This window comes from Macrobrachium nipponense, chromosome 4 (assembly GCF_015104395.2).
Source record: "Macrobrachium nipponense isolate FS-2020 chromosome 4, ASM1510439v2, whole genome shotgun sequence".
Taxonomy (NCBI): Eukaryota; Metazoa; Arthropoda; class Malacostraca; order Decapoda; family Palaemonidae; genus Macrobrachium; species Macrobrachium nipponense.
Window position 1 is genome coordinate 62,231,465 of NC_061100.1, and position 22,312 is coordinate 62,253,776.

The 22,312-nt window shown below is 38.6% G+C and overlaps 1 protein-coding gene across 1 annotated transcript in view; it reads left to right on the top strand.

Annotated features, from left to right (window-relative positions):
* Window positions 1–22,312, top strand: part of LOC135211378 (neural-cadherin-like) — a 480,177-nt gene that overhangs the window by 28,155 nt on the left and 429,710 nt on the right. The window contains exons 4-8 of the mRNA XM_064244691.1: window positions 5,881–5,898; window positions 6,152–6,175; window positions 6,543–6,637; window positions 7,189–7,308; window positions 13,946–14,089. Of these exons, the coding sequence (XP_064100761.1) occupies window positions 5,881–5,898; window positions 6,152–6,175; window positions 6,543–6,637; window positions 7,189–7,308; window positions 13,946–14,089 (401 nt within the window). The remainder of the gene's footprint in view (window positions 1–5,880; window positions 5,899–6,151; window positions 6,176–6,542; window positions 6,638–7,188; window positions 7,309–13,945; window positions 14,090–22,312) is intronic.

Sequence of the window (22,312 nt, forward strand, 5' to 3'; positions counted from 1 at the left end):
GCTTCAGGTTGGCCTTTCTTAATCTCTTTAGGACTTCTCTGACTAAGTCTATATGTTCCTCTATGGTATCTGTTGCTATTACCAAATCATCTATGTAACAGTGTAAGTCCTTGCCTAGTAAGTCACCCAAAATTTTATCCATTAATCTTACAAAAGTTACCAGGCTTGACTTTAGACCAAAGGGCATCTTACATACTGGTATCTGCCGTTACTAGTGGAAAAAGCTGTCAAAGGTTTACTTTCTTCGTCTAGAGGGATTTGCAAGAATCCCTGCAATAAATCTATAGTGGTGAAGTACTTCTTGGACCTATATGTAGTGGCGATAAGATCTCACATTGACGGCATTGGATAAGGATCATTTTCAGTAATTTGGTTAAATTTCCTGAAATCCACAACTATTCTATAAGTTTTGTCCCTTTTAGGAACTAGCAAAAGTGGAAAAGACCTTGGGGATTTAGATGGTTCTATTATTCCTTGCCTATTCATTCTTTGTACTTCTCTTTCAATGATCTTCTGGGAATGTGGTACTCTGTAGGCTGGCATGTAAATTGGCTTTGTGTTTGATGGAATGTCTATCTTGTGCGTTATTTCGCCTGCATTCCCCATGGAGTCGCCGTCAAGAGCGACTATATCCTTATATTCGCACAGTAAGTCTATGATTTCTTCTCTAACATGGTTTTCCTTAATGTCCTTTGAATGAGATCCTATCTTAGCTCTTCTCAGTTTTATGTCTTGAGCATAATTTTCATATCCTTTACTGATTGCGGCTACCGTTTCCCCTTCTACAACTCGGATAGGTATAGAGTATACTTCTGCTAGGCCTATCTCTGTACCTGGTGTTAACTTAACCTTTCCTCCTCTGTTATTTGTAATCTGTAACGCTATTCTGCTCTGTCTAACTTCATGTAAACAGTAAACTAGAAGAATAATGTATTCCATTTACTTGCGACTTTTCAGTAAGTATGAGAATTTCCTTCCCTTCAAAAATTGGATTTACCGTACATTTTACCCACGTACTTTCCCTAGGTTTAAGTCTTAATTTCCTCTCTAACTTTAAATAAGTGCATTGATTAGATTCTAAGAGGTTAATGATCTGTTGTGAACTCGTGATGCATTCTGGATATCTTCCCCTCTGTCTTATCCTTCTTTAAGATACCTTTCACCGTGGGATTCTCTTGAGTCTGGGTTCTTTTAATTGACCTGCATATTGGTATTCTAGAAATCTCACGACCGTTTTTAATCACTAGTTGTTCTCTAGGGGCATCAATGCTTATCCCTTGTCTAGCCATAGTTGGGTAACCTATCAGCAAATGGGCAAAAGCTAATTGTATATCTAGGGTTACCAGAACCTTTTCTCTTAGTGCAATTCTTCCTAGCCTAAATGGGAAATCTAACTGTCCAATGACATGGATATTATTACCCTGGACGATTGTGATTCTACAATCTACCGCTGGATTCAAACTTAAGTGAGAAAAATACAACCGATACACCTTTTCTGACATTTTATTCTTAGGACTTCCTGTATCAAAGAATGTAACAATAGGTTTCTCTAGACCGACATGTGCAGGAAATAATGGTCTATACAGTGGTCCCCCCGTATTCGCGGGGGATGCGTACCAGACCCCCCCGTAAATAGTTAGAATCCGCGAATGTTTGGAACCCCTATAAAAATGCTAAAAAGGCCTATTTTGTTAGTTAAAACTCAAGAAAAACCCACTAAAAATTTTCCTACATGGTTTTTTTAATAGTTTTATCACAAAAAGTGCATTTTATGATGAAATTCATCAAAAAAAACCAGGAATCTGTGGATATTTATCATAGAAAAATACCGCAAATGCGCGAATTTTCAGCGAATAATGCAGGGAAACGTTCCCGAGAGAAATCCGCGAATGTGTGAGTCCGCGAATCTGGAGAACGCGAATACGGGGGGTCCACTGTAATTATATTCATTCCCTACTTCAACTTTGCTAACCTGTGTAGCTTGACTTAGCTTTGGCATTCCGGACGTTGTCTATGTTATAGAGGAAGATCCATTGTACCAGTAAGCAGAAAATTTCCCATTGCGGCGTCTGACATTGGCTGAACTGGTTGATACCCTATGCTTGCTGTTTGATTAGCATACCTATTTCCTCTAACTGGTGGAGATTGACTATGGTTTCTACTTCTGCCTCTTGACTGTGATCTACCTCTAGGAGTTGAAACAAATTTATTTCTGCGTTCTCGAGCACTATGCCCTGTTCTCTTATGGAAAGGACAGAAGGCCATCCCTCGGCAGTCACTGGCATAATGTTCTCTCTTCTGACAGTTATAACGTGACTGTCGAAAATCCTCCTTGAGAAGATTTACCTGGCATCTTATTCAGATTTCTAGATGGTGTCCTAGATCTATTTGGACCCCTTTCCTTTTGTCCTATATCGACTAAAGGTCTGTATATAGGATTTCCTTCAGGATTTTTGTTTCCTCCTCTTCAATCTCATCTATATCATCGGATGTCTCCCACTTATGAGTCATCCTTCCAATAACTTCTGTTGGCAGGCTTCCAACCATTATTGCTATTCTAAATATTTTTTTAACATGACCCATTAGCATTTTTTGCTTGCCTCCTTCTACCTCTATCCAACCTGTGGATTCCATGAAGTTAACCCATTCATTCATATTGTTATACAACTGAGAGCTAAAGTCTTGATAGCGTCTTTCGTCTAACTTAAATTGACGCACTATCCTTGCCAGGCTAGTAACTGGATCCCTTTCTCCAACTGTGGAATAGACCTTCCTAAAATACCGTTTCAGTTCTTCCCAATTCTTAAGATCTCGGTATGTCTCGGAGTGGACGTATCGTTCTAAGTCTCCTCTGGCTTCCAAATCAAGATAACTCTTGGCTTCAATAAGCTTTTCTCTGTCTGTCCCCGTTATGCTGTCTAGGCATGTCTCCACCTGATCTATCCAGTTCTCTAAGTTGCAAGCTAACTGACCATCCTTTCTTCTGCAAAATTTAGCTATGTGATTAATTACATGTCCCTTATGTGTTCCCATTACTGCTGCGCTCGAATTCGCCTTCTGCCATGGTTAATTTCCTTGTTTGACTTCTCGTGAGCACAGGCGTTCTTATGTTCTGATTGGGAGTCGATCTCCCCTTGACCATCGACTCGTTAATGGAAATTTTCTTAAGCACTGAGTATCACTAAAGTATTAAAGTTATGACTGTAATATCCCGAAAAGAAAATAATGATAATAACAATAAATTGCTTTTACTTCCGTATTCGATCACCAAAATAAAAGAATTTTCCCTAGAAATATTCTCAAAGTTACGTTATTAGTAGGCGATTCTTAAACAACCACAAAACCCTCTTAACCGTACTGGTAAAACGATACTGAACTGACCGTAAAGTGTACGCAACGAAAGACCTCCTGTGAATTACCCTTGTTATCTAAAATGCCCTTTAAACAAAACAGAGTAAAAACAAGTTGACATTCACTCAACGTAACAAAATAAGAGTAAAAAGTAAATATTAAAACAAAAAAACAAAGTATAAGAAAAAAAAACTACCAAAATCACAAAAAACATAAAAATTAAAATTAGATTTAAAGTTATTGGTTAGTAAATACAAATGTTTGGGAAAAAGTCTTAGTAGTTGATTAGTTAGAATTAGTAAAGTGAAGAAATATCGTAAAGTTTCGTTGCCAAAAAAAAAGTTCAGTGTGAAGATCTTTTAATCTCAATGTACCAAACTAGGTATCTTAAAATTGTCTAACTGAAATGTTAATCGCGTAATTTACTTTTAATAAAGTTTAATGTTATGTAAGTGTGAGGACATTATCTGGGACTTATCTTTGTCGTCTTTGGCACCCCAGGCTACGTCTGACAGCTGCATTGCTTGATGCGTTGTTACCTCTCTCTGCGGGAAGGGGGATCTCTCTCTCTCTTGTGGGATTGAGTTGACTGATGTGTTTTTGATATTAAGCGTTCGACATCTTCTTTTAGTATCTTCTAGTGGAACTTCTTTCAACTGGTCTTGTTCTTCGGAGTGGAGTTTCTTTTTTGCAAAGTGTGGGTGGCTTTTTTTCTTGGTAGCAGGCTTTTATTGTCACTACTTGGTAACTGTCTTTGTATTTGGGAGAAGCGCTGGTAACTGTCTTTGGGGGAGAACTTTCTATTTCAAGTGGAGTGTTTTGAATTGAAATCTCTTATGCCGAAACTAAAACTTTTGATCCCGTTCCGCGGCCACCGTTTTTAACTGTCATTCATGTCTCTTTTCATCCCTTCGTATCCCGTCGCTGCCTACCATTTAAACTGTCACTGTATCAATTTTTATCTCTTCATATTCCGTCGCTGCGTACCATTTAACTGTCACTATCGATTTTTATCTCTTCGCATCCCACCGCTGATCACCATTTACTCTGTGACGGTAGTTGTTACCACACAATGCCCTAAGGTAACATGCACGTGACGGTAGTTGTTACCACACAATGCCCTAAGGTAACGTGCACCGATTTGGAGGCTGTAAAAATTGGGAAAGTAGAATTATCTAAATATCTCACCTTGCTGAATGTTCTTATGTAATTATCTTAATAGGTATATAGTTTGGGAAAAACTAAAATTGATGTGTCCTTATATATGTTTATTCTTTGCTAGGGGTTCTTATAAATTTTCCACCAATAAGTTTCTGGGCTCTTGGACAAATAAAACTTATTTCTTTGAAAGGCACTTGTTGCAATTACGAGTCTATAGGTACGAGGGAAATTTACTGAGTATTGATTGTCACGGTCACTGTCTATTTCACACACCACACTTCTGCACTTTCCCTCACTTCTGTTCTCTTCTTATCGGTTTTACTACCGCGCCACTCTGATGTTCTCCCCTTGATTCCCCTCTGTCTTTTTTCTTCTCTTCTCTTCTCTTTTCTTCTGTGTTTCTCTCTCTCTCTCTCTGTCTGGCCTTTTTATTAGGATGATATCTTCTTAGCACTGCCTTTGGATTTTTGGATTTGGACTGGGTGTGGCATCTTCTGAAAGGCATCTTGTGTCTTAGTGGCTACAGACTTTATACAAAACCGCCTTCCTGTCAATTCTTCTATAGTGATTCGTAGACTCTAAATTAGGAAACGCCTCTTATTCATGCCCTGGCTTTTTGGGGGTGTATCCCTGGGTCAATCTCATAGGTTATTTGTTGAGACCCCTTTTTGGGCTGGCCTATGACCTAGCACCACTGGCTTTGATTCGCCAAGACTCGAGGCCTACTCTTGGAAAGGGTGGAGCCAAGATTTTCACACGATCCATCTTTGAAACAAGGAAGCCTTAAATTTCCCTTGGTTATATTAAACAGAAGGCCCTTGAAAAGGTCCAACCTTACATTAATTCTCCAACACTCGAAGTGTCACAAATGTTGGGTGCGCCAGAGAGTCACTTAATCTTCGGAGATGAGGCTTACAGAGTTTTGGGGAGATGGAAACCAGATGCCTGACGGCTAAAGACCTGGTTGTTTTGGAGTAACAAGATCCTTTCTTAAAAAATCATTATCCGTTCTTTTCCCATTTCCGTGCCATTCTCTCAGTTCTTTATAAGTTAATGCCTTTTGGAGTAATTTCCTTAATTCCTTAACGACACTGTAACACACACACACACACACACACACACACACACACACACACACACACACACACACACACATATATATATATATATATATATATATATATATATATATATATATATATATATATAAATCTGCTATTTGCAAATCGTATACATGTGTGAATGAGCTTTATGCTAAAATTATTAGTTTGCACATTATCGTTGGGAAAAGTAGGAGTAAATAACGCTTGATTTGATATTCTTATAATTTCAATCTTGATCTCTCTTTCTCTCTCCATCTCAATACAGCTACGTATCCGGCTTATGGTAAGTATCAAGTTAATGTTAGTCAACTTGTTCTGTATTTGGTCTCACTGCCCATAAGGATTTATATCAATAAGGATTTGCCTACTAGGCATAGTACTTAATTAGTATCATATAAGTATTAATAATATCAATAGTAAATTATTTTATATACATAGTATTGATAGCATTGCACCAATGAAAATATTAATGTTGAAAATCATGATTACATATTATGAGAGTATATCTTTTTTAAAGTGTTCACTATTTTTCGAAGCCCGCCTTGTATGGGAACCTGAAGGTAAGGAATAAATTGTCGCCCACATATTACTTATTTGCTACAAAAATATTTATATACTATAAAAAAAACTTATCGGATAAATACCAGGGACCCTTGCATTTTAAAGCGTAATACAAAATAAAAGGGCCATTAATGTTTTATGGCTGTTTTGAGATTTAAAATCTTAAGATATTATGGCAGAACAAATATCCACTCTATCGCTTTATGGAAGAACCGCGAATAAAAATAAATTCAGAAAAGAAAGAACAAACAGTGAAAGCGATAGATGCATGCTTCCTCTTTCTGTCTTGAAGTGAAATAACATTTTCCAGGAAACAGATTCCCATTGGGATTCGGATTTCCATAACTCGACATGACTTTATTGCAGATGAGAATAACCACAAGCCCATCTTCCTGGAATGTGCCGCTTACGACGGAATTCGCGTCAAGGAGAACACGACGGAAGGAACTCCTGTGCTCATGGTGAGTGATGTGGCCACCATATCTTTTGGGGGAATGCGGGGGAAGGAGAGAGAGAGAGAGAGAGAGAGAGAGAGAGAGAGAGAGAGAGAGAGAGAGAGAAAACAACTTTACTGAAGGTTTTATGAGACTCAAAGTTCTATAATTGAAGAGCGAATGTCGGCTGCTTTGTGTGTATGTGTGTGTGTGTTTGTGTGTGTGTGTGTGTGTGTGAGAGAGAGAGAGAGAGAGAGAGGACGCAGGGTACTGCGGGACATTAGCTTTCTGGATGGGAATTTGCCTTACTTTAAAAAAATTGCTGACGAACAGAGTTTTGTGTGAGTGTGTGTGTGTGTGTGTGTGTGTGTGTGTGTGTGTGTGTGTGTGTGTGTTTAAACAGAGAGAGAGAGTTTTGAGCAAGGACGAGTGCGTTAAACTATAAAAGAATTTAATCCAGCGTCAACGTCTTTTTCATTTTCAAAATGAAGGGAGGCTCAAAACACACAAAGATTGTGGGAGATTTTCCTTTTTCTGGTGAAAAAATGCAAATGGCTTACTTTTCTTTCCTATTAAAGGTGTTAGCGACTGACGAGGACCGAGGGAATAACGGAATGGTATCTTACATCCTCCTGAATGATTTCGGAAGGTTCACAATCCAGTCTTCCAATCAACATGGACAGATATCTACAACAAAGGTGAGATGGTGACAGAAATATAAGCTGTTTTTAGAGTAGGATTTTTTTTTTTAAGTTTTCTTCTTTGTGTAATCGTACATGCAATTGTGTAAAATGCATTTTGTAGAAAGATTTCCTTTAATTTTGACTTCATTTTTCTCGAATTACAGGCGTCAAGGTTAATACCTTTTTTATTAGCAGATGCTCCCATATGTATATTGTAACGAATTCCGTTACCAGTTCTTTGTTAGATCCACCTTAAATCTATCTACTCGTGTATAAGTGAATAGCCTTTGGAACAGCAAAAATGAAACCCAAAACACGAACAGGAGGGACACAATAAACTATGTATATAACCGTGAATAACAAATATATTTATACAGAAATGGGTACCACCTTTATTACATAATCACCTGAAAATAAAAGTACCACACACCTTACAAGCAATAAACACAATCTCCTAGATAACGTTCGTACGGACAGGAGAAAAGGAAGCTGTAGGATAAGGTGAGACTATACAGACATAATATGGTGAAAGGTTATCACAAATGCACGACAGGAAAGGGTACTGAGAGAAAGAATCCTTAAACCTAGCTAAATACAATAATTCACCGGATCTAACAACAAACCAAAAATACCCACTTTCATCATAACTATTGAAGATCACTAGGCTCCGCGCCATTTATGTCACGCTCATCAACTATCATTTGTCAAAGCAGGAAGCTGTCTTGTTAACTATGTTGAAATTTCAACATAGCTAAAGTATGGTGTTTTGTGCTAGCACCTTGTGCCACATAAGTCACAAAAAAACATAAGGAAATTTGTAAATTTTAATTGCTTTCCAAGAAATATTTCCCCAGGTGATGTCATGTCAGTAGTATGACGTCTTTATCGGTTTAGCAGATAAATTTTCTTCAATCAGGCTAGGGATAATTACATATGCTTTATGTCAATTGTAACTACAATTATATCAAATTACAATTACAACTACAATTACAATAAAATAGAATTACAACTTCAATTACCTTAAAAATGTGTAATTATTTTACATTTCAATTAAATTACAATTACTCCAAGCCTGCCGTTAATGCATAGGCCTAGTGTAAAGGGAGAGTGGCCTTGGCAGGCAAGAGATGCCAACTATACTCGGTTTTTTCCATCTGTCCACCAGCGTGTGGTGTTTGCGTATGGTAACACTGCGTCCCGGGCTTTAGATAGTTACATTCAACAATAATAATAACCCTATTTCGAATATTAACGGTGTAATTCGCATACAGTAAATTATTAAAACACTTTTCAGTTGCAAATGTACACCCAGATATCCTTTTATTTACCTAAAACTTATACATAGCGTAACTATCTAAAGCCCCGGACGCAGTGTTACCATCCGCAAACACCACAGGCGGGTGGACAGATGGAAAAAACAGAGTATAGTCAATTTCCTTCACTCCAGATGCAACCATCTTTCTTATACCCACCTTGGGCTGACGCACGACAGCAAAAGCCCGCCAATAAATATTTATCACTGGGATAATAAAGATGCTAATGGTGGAACAGAAGCAAAAGCGGCAAATAGATGGTCAATCATAAATGCGCGAAATGGGTGATTGTTCACACGGTCTAGGTATATTAGGTCTGACGACGCGCAGGCTACCTGGCTCGCAGTAGGGGCATGACATCACGCGAAAGACTCTTATAGAAGTTTTCCTTGTGAGCCAGGTATAGTATATAGGCATTAGTTTTGTCATTAATAAAAAGAAAGCTGAAGCTTTTACTGTAGAAGAAAGGTTAGCCGTAATACCTTTTGATGAAACGAGCATCGCAAAGTACTGGAATCATGATAAAAGAACATATTGATAAACCTTATTGAAAAGTTCAGGTTATCATGCTGAATGGTTTGACCGCTAAATGGAGACAACTCATCTTTTATGATTTTATTGAATTATATGTTCATGAGATGGTGATTGGAATGAATGTGAAAATGGAGACCAGGCTACCCTGTAATTGCATTTGTTCTTGATCTAGTGCCGAGCAATCATAAATTATGGAAGGAGTTTGGGACAGACCCAGTGAAATTAACGTAAGTTGCAATACAAAAAGAAATCCATGTCATGATAGGGAAATACTCGTATTTGCCGATGTCCCACAAATGATAAAACTGACAAGAAATCATTTTATAACTAAGGGCCTTTGTTTTGAGGATTGAACACTGATTTAATTCTGATTCTTGTATAAGGGAAATGTTAAGTCAGACATAGACAGCATATGGTCTAGATCATAAGATTAGTGAAATTCGTATAAACTAGAAAAAACTGAACTTCAGAGTTTAAAATATGCTAAGTATTGAATATTTATGTGAGAGGGGGCTGTTGGGAAGCAGTATCTGGAAGGTTACTGTGGAATTTACCTCTATGATAAATGATAAGTTTGATCTCATAAATTCATCATGCATGATTGGAGATGTAAAGTCAAGAATGCTTATGGAACTGACTTAGACAACCAGAAAAATCTTCTATGTAAAACTACCAGTATAATGACAAAAATGAGAGTATGCAACGCAAGATCAAGAACTTATTACAATTTTCCAAAGGGCCTGATCTGTATCGTGTCACTCATGAGTGGGTCTTTATGAGTGTTAATCAAAAATAATAATGTAGAATATATATTAACGTGATAATTGAATCAGGACCCACTAGAAAACTTTTTTTGGGTGTTGCAGACATATGAGTGGATTGCATGATTACCCTGGTGTTGTTAACTATAAATATAGAATTAGAAAGCTGCTTCTCGGTAAGAACGTTGAACTAATCAGTGATAAAAACAAACGTAAATAAAAAGAATGAAAATAACGATTGCTTATCAGCTGATTTGGTGTCAGTGAGATGCATCAAACAAAGCCAAATCCTAAAACGAGCGTAAACTTGCGTTAGAAATTTGCATAACCAGCGACATATAAAATACAGACTTGGATCTAGTAGAATTTGAGAACAACAGTACAGACAACACTCCAGAGGATATGGCCACAATATCTTTCTGAAGAGGGAGACAGCAGTCTCTGAAATATAGTACTTTTTTCTATATTTTGTTTTTTTTATGGGCTCCTTTTATTATATATATATATATATATATATATATATATATATAATATATATATATATATATATATAATATATATATATATATATATAATATATATATATATATATATATATATATATATTAGATATATATATATATATTATATATAGATATATATTTATATATTTTATATATAGATATATATATATATATATATATATATATATATATAATCTCTCTCTCTCTATATATATATATATATATATATATATATATATATAATATATATATATATATATATATAGAGAGAGAGAGAGAGAGAGAGAGAGAGAGAGAGAGAGAGAGAGAGAGAGAGAGAGGTGGCTACATAGTTAAAAAACAGTTCAATGCGGTATCCTCATTTAGGTCAAAAGATGACTGACACTTAAAGTGACTAAAGGTTCTGGATCATTAAAATTAACAAGTGTCATCTCTATATGGCATCTGATTTTTTTATTTTGTTTACAGTTAAACTTTATGAGAGATATATCCAAATCCATTCACGTACAAGAATGCTTGCCTATGAAATTAAATAAACTGGTGTTGATCTTCCCAGTGAAGTAATTTAATTTTTGGCTGAATTTTGTGTCTTTTAGGATGAGATACCTAAACAAGAAAATCGAGATGGAAAAAAAAGAGAGTAAATCGTGCATTGAAACAAAAAAATTTTTTATTAGATTTTTTTTTCTTGACTTATTTCAAGAAAAATATGTTTATACAGAGTAACTTTTGTATGTGGATTTTAGGGAATTTGATGTTGAACTACCCTAGTTTGTGAAAAAATTAGGAACATAAAAAGAAACTGGCAACCAACATGGGAAATATGGCAACACTTGTTCTCTCAAGTGACGTCATGCGCAGAGCGCTCTTATTTTGGTTAACAAGTCGGCAGACCTAATATACCTAGACAGTGATTGTGCATACATTACCGTCGTGTGTAGGGCTGTCCGTTGGTAAAAGTAGGTGATTGGGCATTTCTCCTTTCGGACAAAGGAATACCCATTAATGATGTGTGCTGTCTGTATGCGCAATCACCTCATTTGAGCCCGAGTCGTCATGGCGAGCAGAGCTGATGAGAAATTATGGTCCGAGTTTTTAGACATTATCGTAATTTACCAGACTTGTGGAGGGCTAAAAGTGAGTCTTATTAAAACGGGTCATTAAAATCTGAAGGATATACCAGAGTGAATGACAAATTTAAGGAAACAGCGCCAAACACCAACAGAGCCACGGTTGTTCGGAAAATAAACTCTTTCAGCTCAAATTACAGATGGGAATTAAAGAAGTTACTCACAGTGAAAAGTACGGAACTCGATCAGATAATATATATGAGCCCTCTGTCTAGTATTATGATAAACGGACATTCACTATGTGGGTAGTGGCCATATAAAGCAGAGTTGCAAGCAAGGAAGATGCGTTGTTTGTTATAAAAATGCAAGATACCGATGTACTGAATGCCTAGTCCGATTAAATTTCGATTAAATTTTGATAAAGATACAGTGTGTGCATTAACTTACCACACCGTCAAAATAGTTTGTTTGTGAGGGGCTACACTTGATACATTGTAACATATAGCATGAATTTTTATTTTGGTTCTTCAAATTTTGCCAGGTAGAAAGAGAAAAACGGATACTATAACGTTTATGTATGAATTTTGAAAATTTGGTAAAATACAGCAAATTTCAGGACACGTAGTCCCAGCGTTCCCACATGGGAACAGTGCCATAACTCGGAACTCCTTTAAGTAATATGCACAGCTTTTTTTTCATAAAATTTCATCGAATTGCTTAATGATTCTATAACTGGGAAGTAAAAGGTTAAATGAAATATATCTATATCCTTATTGTACATGTAAAAATTATTTAGCCAAGGCCACAGGAGAAATAAAAGAAGGAGTACCGAGCGCTTTCGTGTTATTTCAACACATATTCGAGGTACAATGCATTGTACCTCGAAAATGTGTTGAAATAACACGAAAACGCTCGGTACTCCTTCTTTTATTTCTCCTGTGGCCTTGGCCAGATATGTTGTCACACGCTATTTAGTGACATATAAGCAAGTAAAAATTATCCATACATGATATATTTACATTAATTTGAATATTCTTTATTTTTATATTGTTATCCTCAACGTGCATGTACTTAAGTAATAAGTATTTGATAAATATATATTAATATGTATTTGATATATGTATTTGATAATTATATATTAATATGAACTCTGTTTCAACGAGTCCTGTTCCATTATTTATGTAAAAAGTTCTTCCATTGCATTTTTGGTTATTCAGATATAACTACCCAAATATAATCCTTCATCACGGATATGATAGCAGATGCATCCAAGGCTCTGTGGAGATATTGTCGCGGTAAACTTCAGCTCATCAAAATGACTGGCCAGTTGTAAGAAATCGAAGGGCACTTGAAAGTCTGGCATTTGCCGATATTGCATCCCTCATATTTGTATCCTCTTTCTTGATCAGCGGCATAACATTTTCTAAAAAATCGGCGAATGTAGAAGAATCTATGCGTAAAAAGTTCTCATAACCCTTTCGAGAGGACAAAAATAATTCTTTTAAGAGATTACCATGAGTAAATCTAGAACGTTTTGCATACCAGTCCTTTATCTACAACTGGTTTTCTTGGAATCGTTGCTTTCAAGGGCGAGAATAATCGCTATGCAAGCAGTGCTCTTATTCCTGTCGTCTCGTTGAGATTAGGACGGTAACTGATGAATGCGCAAACCTGACTCCGTGCGTGGGCGTTAAGCCAACGATTGCGCACTCGTTTGTTTGCGCACAATGGTGGTATACAAAATGATCGCCTCTTACGACCACTGAAGAACAGAGACACTGAGCGGTACGTAGGTCTCAACTCAACCCAGGCCGGAGTGACACGAAGTCTTTTTCTCCTCAAACGGAAATCAATCAAGTTGTAGATACTGCCAATAAATGCCTAGGACGTCCAAGAACCCTTCTGTCGGGAGGCCATACACAGATTAAAAGTACTTGGATGCACCGACATCGAAAAACCCTCACTGCCAACCGGTTACCACTGGACACACCTACACACGCTTGCAAATATGAAAACAAAAAACATACAACCCGGAGTGATTTTAAATAATAAATTGGAAACCAAAAATAAACAAAACTCAAAAGATTTTTACAAAGTTAGGTTAATATCTGACAACAAAACAAAAAGCAAACGAAAATGAATAACATTAACTTCAAACCAAAAGCAAAACTGAATTACGCGAATTTTAGACAAGCAAAACAGAACAGGCCCCTAACAAGAACCATTCAATCAGTATTACAATATGTATAAATTTGGAGAATGATTCACAACAAAATGTATAATTCCAAATGTGGTTGAGCTTAAACAAAACAGTGTCATGGACATAAGAAGTGCTAGAAGTAAAGAAATAAATCAAATATATCAATTTTTTTATTTACTTTCATTTCCATTTTTTTAAATTAATGACTAGCATGGATAAGTGCCTTGTTACGTGTCTCCAATTTCACACTATACTTTACTTTGCCATCTAGCTTCTTGACCGTGAAGGGGAGGACAAGGAGTTCTATCTGACGGTGATGGCACGTGATGGAGGTTCTGAACCCCTCCAAGATTCCTGTTCCTTCAAGGTCGTCGTCGAAGACATTAACGACAATCCTCCGATATTCGGTCAACAGGTATTGTCAGGAACGAATACTTGTTTTTAGTCGAGTGTGCAGTACAGATGAGTTTATGATTGTGCATTTGGTAAACCTATGTTATTGTGATTTATTTCTCACATTTATAACTATTTTTTCAGCGCAGTAAAGGAAAAAGCATATGTGTTCGTGAACTTACACTTTTGACATACTATATTTCAAAGCATTCACGCTTAGATGTGAAGCTTAAAGATACTCTCTCTCTCTCTCTCTCTCTCTCTTACTTAATCAGCATAACAGTTTCTCGTTATATTTCAGTATCTCCAACACTCTCCATTTTGCGTAGCAGATTTTAAGCACTTTGATAATAAGTACCTACTTTCCTTGTGGTCAGCCACATAGTCCTTCATCTCGTTAGTTCTGCTTTTAGTTTCTCTGGTTTCCGAATGCCCTCAACTCCTCATTCTTTCGACCCTGACATCTAATTGCGGTATCCACTTCTTCAGTACCATTTGTAAATGGTTTTCCATTTTCATCTACAGTACAGAGGGAAAATTTCTGCATTTCTTCTCCTATAGTTCGTTTTACTTATCTTTATGGTTCTTATCGAAGTCATGTACCCCAGTGACACTCTACAACAGTCGTGTTTCACTGCAGTTTCTTTCAATGGTCGAAGGAGACCATTGAGGCATTCCTTTTCATACAGCATTGCTCAAGAGCAATGTTGCAATTTATTAAGAAATGTAACACCGACCACGATTCTATCGTTGCAAATGCATAATTTTAATTTTATTTCTTACAAGTAATTTTCATTTTGGGGTGATAGATGCAATGTTACTTTGAAATTTGACTAATTTGGTATCAGTTTAGTTTTAAATATCGTAGAAGGCTACAAAATTCTCATCCAATTAACTTTGGATATTCCAGTTCCCTCTGTTGCACTTAGAAGCCCGGCTAACAATTCCACTTACTATTCTCCTTATCTACACATGGAACTTCAGTGATTTCCCTAATTGCACAATTTCTGCATTTGTCCAGCCTTTGGATATATTTTCATTGACAAACCAAAATTCATGTACGTACATCTAATGTATAGTCTTACTTTTGTGTTAGTATTCTGATATTCAGCAGGTATTTTATCGATGCATGTGGGAGTCAAAAATAAGGATTTTTAGAGAACTTAATTCTCATAAAATTTTGCTTAAACATTGCTACACGGTGTTTATCGGCGCCTTTATTATTGTGAAATTTACAGATTTTGCGTTATGTGAATGAAGATGTCTGGCTCAGATTACTGAATGGTTTAGCGTTCTTCTCTCTCTCTCTCTCTCTCTCTCTCTCTCTCTCTCTCTCTCGCTCCTCTCTCTCTCTCTCTCAAAAAAAAAAAAAAAAAAAAAAAATCAAAAAAAAAAAAAAAAAAAAAATATATATAGATTATATATATATTATATTGATATAAACCATTAATAATATATATATGTACATGTATAGATATACACATACATACCTACATACATACAAACACACACACACACACACACACACATATATATATATATATATATATATATATATATATATATATTATATATTATATACCTCTGCAGTTTCGGCTTCCACTGGCCCTTATTGAGAGCTGTTTATTAACTAAAGCACAAAGTTTATATTACACTCATAGTGAAATATAAGAAACAGAGAATTGAAAATAAGTAGTTAGATAAACATTGGTCATTGAAATAAAAGAAAGTCAGTTACTGTAACAACCTTGTAATTTGAAATGACTTACAGTGAGTTCGAAGGTTTCAAAACACAAAAATATCTTTTAAAACTATTCACCTAACAAAGTCTTCTCTTCACCGTGAACGGATTTGAAACTTTGTTTTGTTATGAAACCACAGAATTGGTTATAATTCAGTTTAAATTTCAGGGTTATTTCAATTTATACGTGATATACCGATTGCTGCCGTATAAGGCGCCGTTGTCCAGCCACTACCTTTGCTTCGGGGTACAAACTTTTCACTGAGAACATAGTTAAATTGCTAGATGAATTGTTTTTAATGATATAATTTTTGTTTTGAAACCTTCGAACTGGTTGTAAATAATTTCAGTTTACAAGGTTGTTACAGTAATTGTCTTATTTGTATTTCAATGACCAATGTTTATCTAACTGCTTATTTTTATTTCTCCGTTTCTTAAAGTTTACTTTGTTTGATATTTAAAAAACAGCTCTCGATAAGGGCCAGTGGAGGCCGAAATGAGGTAAAAGTAATTTCAGCTTTTCTTCTCCCCTGTGGACTATAACTTCACATATCTATCTTCATGGAAAAGGAAGACTAAAACCTCATCTATATATATATATATATATATATATATATATATATATATATATATACACACACACACATATATAGGAGTCTAATCACATCATCCTGATTCATATATACCTATGCATTAAGCTACAAATGTCCTTTATTATGTAATTCACTCTACTTCGGAATTACTATATTTTCATATATGTTCACCGAAGGGGAATATTTTAGTTGATAATAATTTCATCGCCTCACGGGCGCGAACCTATGAACTAAGAAAATCATGACGTACAGTGAAGCGTTTTACCCACTCAGCTATCTCTGTACCCTTTTAGTTCATACGTTCGCTCCCGTGAGGCGACAAAATTATTATCAACTAAACAAATCCCCTTCGGTTAACATATATGTATGAATTATTACGAGATAGAGTGAATTAGATATTAAAGGACATATATATATATATATATATATATATATTATATATCATATATATATACATATTTATATATACACATACCTACATACAACATATACACATACATATACATATATGTACATATATCTATATATATATAATATATATATATATATATATATATATATATATATATATGTGTGTGTGTACTATATTCTATATCTATATCTATATATATATATACATATATATTATATACATATATATATATATATATATATATATATATATATATGAATATATATATATTATAACATATATATATATATATATATATATATATATAGATATATATATATATATATATATGAATATATATATATATATATATATATATATATATATATATATATATATATATATGAATATATATATATATATATATATATATATATACATATATATATATATATATATATATATATATATATATATATTTTTACGTATATAGGGCCTTGTGAGAGACTAGATACGTAAACGGAAGTAATTTAGGGATTTCAAGAGGGAATTGCTTGAACTTACCGTAAAACTTTCTTTAGAGGGAAGGTCGCCAGAAAACTCAGCTCGTTACTTTAAAACTATTTATTTACAGAAAGGCCCGTGCTGGCCTGGAGAAAAGTTAAATGATATTGGCCCCCCCGGCCACGTTGGGGCTTATAGTCTCATTCAATTCAAGCTGATTTTCATTCACTTGGGTTAATGCACACTTGCGGCAGAGAGACGGCACGTGACTCATGGAATCTGGAAAAGAATCCCAGATTAAACGAGATAAAAGGAAAAATGACTTCTTGCTTTGATTAAGGCTAATTAATTCTCTACCATTGGGGAAGGTAAACTCGAATGGTTCACTGAGGTATGCACGAAAACTAGGTCTTTAACAAGTCACAAAGGGGAGCACGTGGCCCGATGAGGACAAAGGGCTTCTGATGTAGAAGGGGTAAAAATAAGAATTGAAAATGAATTTAGCAAGAGTCGTATGGTAGTAAAAGGTGCTGGGTTGAAGTTTACACTTTCAGACGTACCTTTATGCAATATTCTGTGTATCCTTGTAGAAGAATGCGGTCCGACCTCTGTTCAGGTCTGGGGTTCGTGTCCACCAGCACGACGTGGGTAGGCCTAATTTTGGGAGGCTGGCAATTTGACCTCTGTCCGAGATCACGTCTCGCAGCCGACTGAGAGCGATACTGCTTGCTTTCGAATCACGGGGCTTCCAAAAACCGCCTCGAGCATTGCCTGAAAGGTGGTAAACACAACGCCAGCAAATTGGGAAGGAAAATAGGTCTTATTGTAGAAGTCCCTAAAATCGCCATCTCGAAGCCTAGCTACTCTTGTGACCTGCCTCTCTTACCCTAAGCTTCCGTCAGACCGGAAATATCATTCCTACGACATCCCCACTCTCCCAAACAACAGTAGCTTCAGGAGACGGCATCCCCCGGCTGCTGCACTTTTATAATTAAACATAACTAAAACTCTGCTGGAAGGCGAGGCGTTCTATAGAAGTAGCAGCTCCCCTGTTAAGAAGGCATTCACTCCCTTTCGGGCGTGAAGGTCTTGGCTTAAATAAGTTGATCGCCTCGACAACCCAGTTCTCCTACTCTAACTTGAGTTTTTTGAGCAGCGATACGGCTGACTACAATGGCCTACCTAACTTATAGGCAAAGATGCTAAGTGTACTAACTTAATATAGTGATGTAGTCTAGCCTAATAAATAACTACAGGTTGTCTTGTGACGACAGTCTACTCTACCCCTAGATAAGGTTACTTGAAAATTTCTACTTGCTACTAACCTAATGCCCTGGTACTAAATCATTAGCCTAACCTACTCAATACAGTTAAATGAAGAAGCAATCATTCCAGAGTGTGGTACGCACAGCAGTAGTTCAGCGACGGAACTGTTAAAATACATAATGGGAGGTAATGATGCGTGGGACGGTGATGAGTGTTAATTTACCAGGAGGGAAAATGCAATGAGGTAATTATATTTAAGTGAGGGTTAGTATTACAGTGGCTAGGGGTTAGAGGGTTAGTGCTACTGGCAGAGATCGGGCTGGCTACCTTCTCTGGGTAGGTGCCAGGATCATTCTGCAAATGAATGTGACCCTGTACCTCAGGCACAGGTGTCAAGGAGAGCATGTGGCTCTTTTGTTAGTATGTTAATGACGTCCCTTCTTCTTCTTCTTATTCCTCCAGGACCTGGCTATACCAGTCCTAGGAGTAGACGGAGGCAACGACTCTGGGGTAAGGCCAGAACGCCGGCAGGGGACTGAGGGGCAGCGGTAGCCTGAAGGATTTCAGGAGAACACCCTACTTCGGTCTCTGCAGCAACCGTCGTAGAGGTGGAACCTACTGCAGGGGTATGGCTCACACTCCGGCTGCTGCGGCAAACCGTCGTGAGGGGAAAACTCCAGGCTGACTCCTGGTCGGGCAGTTCCTGGTTTTCCAGAGGAGGTACAAAGGTAAGGTCTGCCGGAGGTTCATCCTCGGGCGACAGAGGTAAGGATGAAGAAGAAGGAACTAGTGATTGGCCATGGGCTGTGGTAAGCTCCATGCCTGTTGGAGGATCTCCTGTAGGAGGATCCTTGGTTAGGTTAGGCGCCGGCGCTAGCTCGGGGCCAGGCGCAGAGGTCAAGTTCGGTGGTGGCTCTACGTCCAGGCTGGACGGAGCTTGGTACTGCTCAGTGCTGCCAAGTGGCACTGGCAGAGAGTTGAGGTCGACTGGACCTGTGTCGGGTACCGGAGGTGCAATACCTCTCAGCGTGCCCTTGGAAATGGGAGACAGAGGCTCCTGTCTCTGGTTGAAGGCTAGGCCTTGTGGAACATGGACAGTGTCCGCTGCTGATAGTCGGCTAGGGCACCTAGGCCAATTAGTAGAGTGCCCTATTACGTTACAGGTTTTGCAACGGAACTGCGAATGGTCAATCTCCCTCCTTGGTAACGGGGGAGACTGTTGGTGGACATACTTCCTAGAGGAAGTAGAATTTCGATGACTCCTTGCCTTGGAGTGATTTGTGTGGGTGGGGTTAGGACCCTAGGCTTTTTGGAATGCGAGGGAGACTCATGTCTTGCCCTAGGAGGAGGTCGTAACCTCCTGGAATGTAGCTTGCAACTGCAAGGGTACAAACTTTGGAGAAGTGAGGTCTAGTGCGACCCTCAATTGGACGGTCGGAAGGATCAGTTTAATGTGATTGATACCTTCAATGGTGATCAATCGACGTCTATCAACATTAGCCCCTCGGGGAATTCTGTCTTCCCGTATCAGGGAGATTTGAGCGCCAGAGTCGTCGTAGGCTCTGACGTGGCTTGGCTGATAATGGCTTTGGAGGGGTGCGACGGTTATAGGGCCCTTAGCTGGGGGTCCTAGAGAGAAGGATTGGTGACGGCCATTGCGATGGCCGGAATATTGTGGTTCGCGCACCCTCCGTAATTTGCAGACATGTGACCCTTGCGGACAGTCTCGGCAGAACTTGTTCCAGAACCTCTTCCGTGGCACTGGATGATAAGGCCGAGATGGCCCCACAGGTTGCGAATCTGCGGAGTCACCAAGGCTGGCAGTGTGCTCTGGCACAGGTGAAGAGTCCTCTCTGGCAGTGATTTGAGGTAGGGAGGTTAAGTAAGGAATCCTCCGTTGAATCACCCTCGGAAACAAGTCCGGGGTTAATGGTGGGCTTACCTCTTCAAAGGGGAGGAGGTAGGCGGTAAAGTGGTAAGAGGCTGAGATGATGCGGGAGAAACGTCTGGCTCTGACACTGGGTCAGGGCCAGGTTCACAAATAAAAGGGATGTCTGGGACATCGGAGGCACTAGCCTCTGAATCTAAAATTGAGGGTGATATGAGGCATGCTGCAGGGATCCGGTGCATCTGGTAGTGGGAGCTGCGTCCAGGGGAGATACGGCTTAAGTAAATCTCGGCCCAATATCACCTGATAAACATCATGAAATTGGTCCACTACGCCCAGGCGGCACAATTTGGTTTCCTTGGTCACCTGGTCCAGAAAGGGCATTTTTACATTCAGAAGGACCGAAGGAACAGAATAGAGGTTACCGTCAATCCATTCGAACTGAATTTCTTCGTCCGTCCGGATTTTGGCACCCCTAGGCAATGCCTTTCTGGAAATAAGGGAGACCTGGGCTTCGGTGTCGGCCATGACTTGTACCCACTGATAGGGCGTAGGAGACAGTTCATCAGGCAGGGCTACATGGTAGCCTTGGAGAAGTTCACCCTGGAAGCTCTCCTCCCAAGGTAGAGACCGACTTGGGCACTGGTCGGAATCCACAGCATGCCCACGCACACAACAAGTGGTGCAGAACCTCCGCAACCACCTCTTACCGGGAGTCCAGCTCATGGTCTGGGGCTTGGAAACTAGCAGAGAGATTGCGTCATCTAGGAGAGCTAGCTCATGCTTTCTCTCTTCTTCTCTTTCCTTTCTCTCTGCTTCTCTGTCCTTTCTCTCTGCTTCTGCGGCTTTCCTCTCTGCTTCGCTTTCTTCCTTTCCCTGCTGGCGCGCAGCAGCCTGCTGCGTCTTTATCCACTGGTCAAGTGCTGGTCCAGTGTAACCAGCCTCCTTGCCCAGAGTTATGAGGGCTCCGAGCTTCTCTAGCTCTCTGGCAAAGAAGTCGCGGGAAGCAGGGGAAGACATTTCCCTTAGGCTACAGTAGAGGCTCGGAAGAAAAGGAAAATAATGGCCAGGAAAGGGTACTGAATGGAATAGGAGTGCCTACTGTGGAAAGTGGCACTCACTTGGAAATGGGTTCTGCAATGTGGTAATGAAAAGTGAAAAGACTGGGTGCTCGGTGGCACTTTGTGAATGGCACCTTCTGCTGAGGTGAAAAAATCGAATGAAGTGTGCTGTGTACGTCACACTTACGGGCGTTCCCAACTTGGGAGACGTTGGAATGGGCTACCTGTAGGTCCAATACAGGTGCACGGCACTTATGAGGAGGCGTTCCTTGGTTCAGTGATCCAAAATGGCGGATACTCTATAATGAATGAGCGTTCCGTAGGACGGACCACGCGGTATAGGGCTACCTGTACGTCTGTACAGGTGCGCGGCACTTATGAGGAGGCGTTCCTTGGGCAGCACTAGTAGTGCTGGTATTGCGGCACTTCTGGGAGGCGTTCCCTTGTTGAGTGTTCCGAAGGATCACTGACCCTTGTACACGGACACACTAATTATTTGGGCGTTCCGTAAGGACGGACACGCACCTTTAATGGCAATGCTACCGTACGGCCTGTACAGTGCAATGGCATTTATGGAGGCGTTTCCTTGGAGCACTGGTATCGTGCTGGTGTGTCCCGGACACTACATGCAGTATACTTAAATATACTGAAGTGAAATGGCACTGCTCATGGCAGAGGGTAATAGTGGAGGAGAGAAAGTAAAAGGTGGGAGTACTTCAGCAGCCAGTCGGTGAACAGTGTCAAGAATTAGTGGCACTGTAAAATGATAAGACCTGACGTGCACTGGTGGTGGCCAGTCCT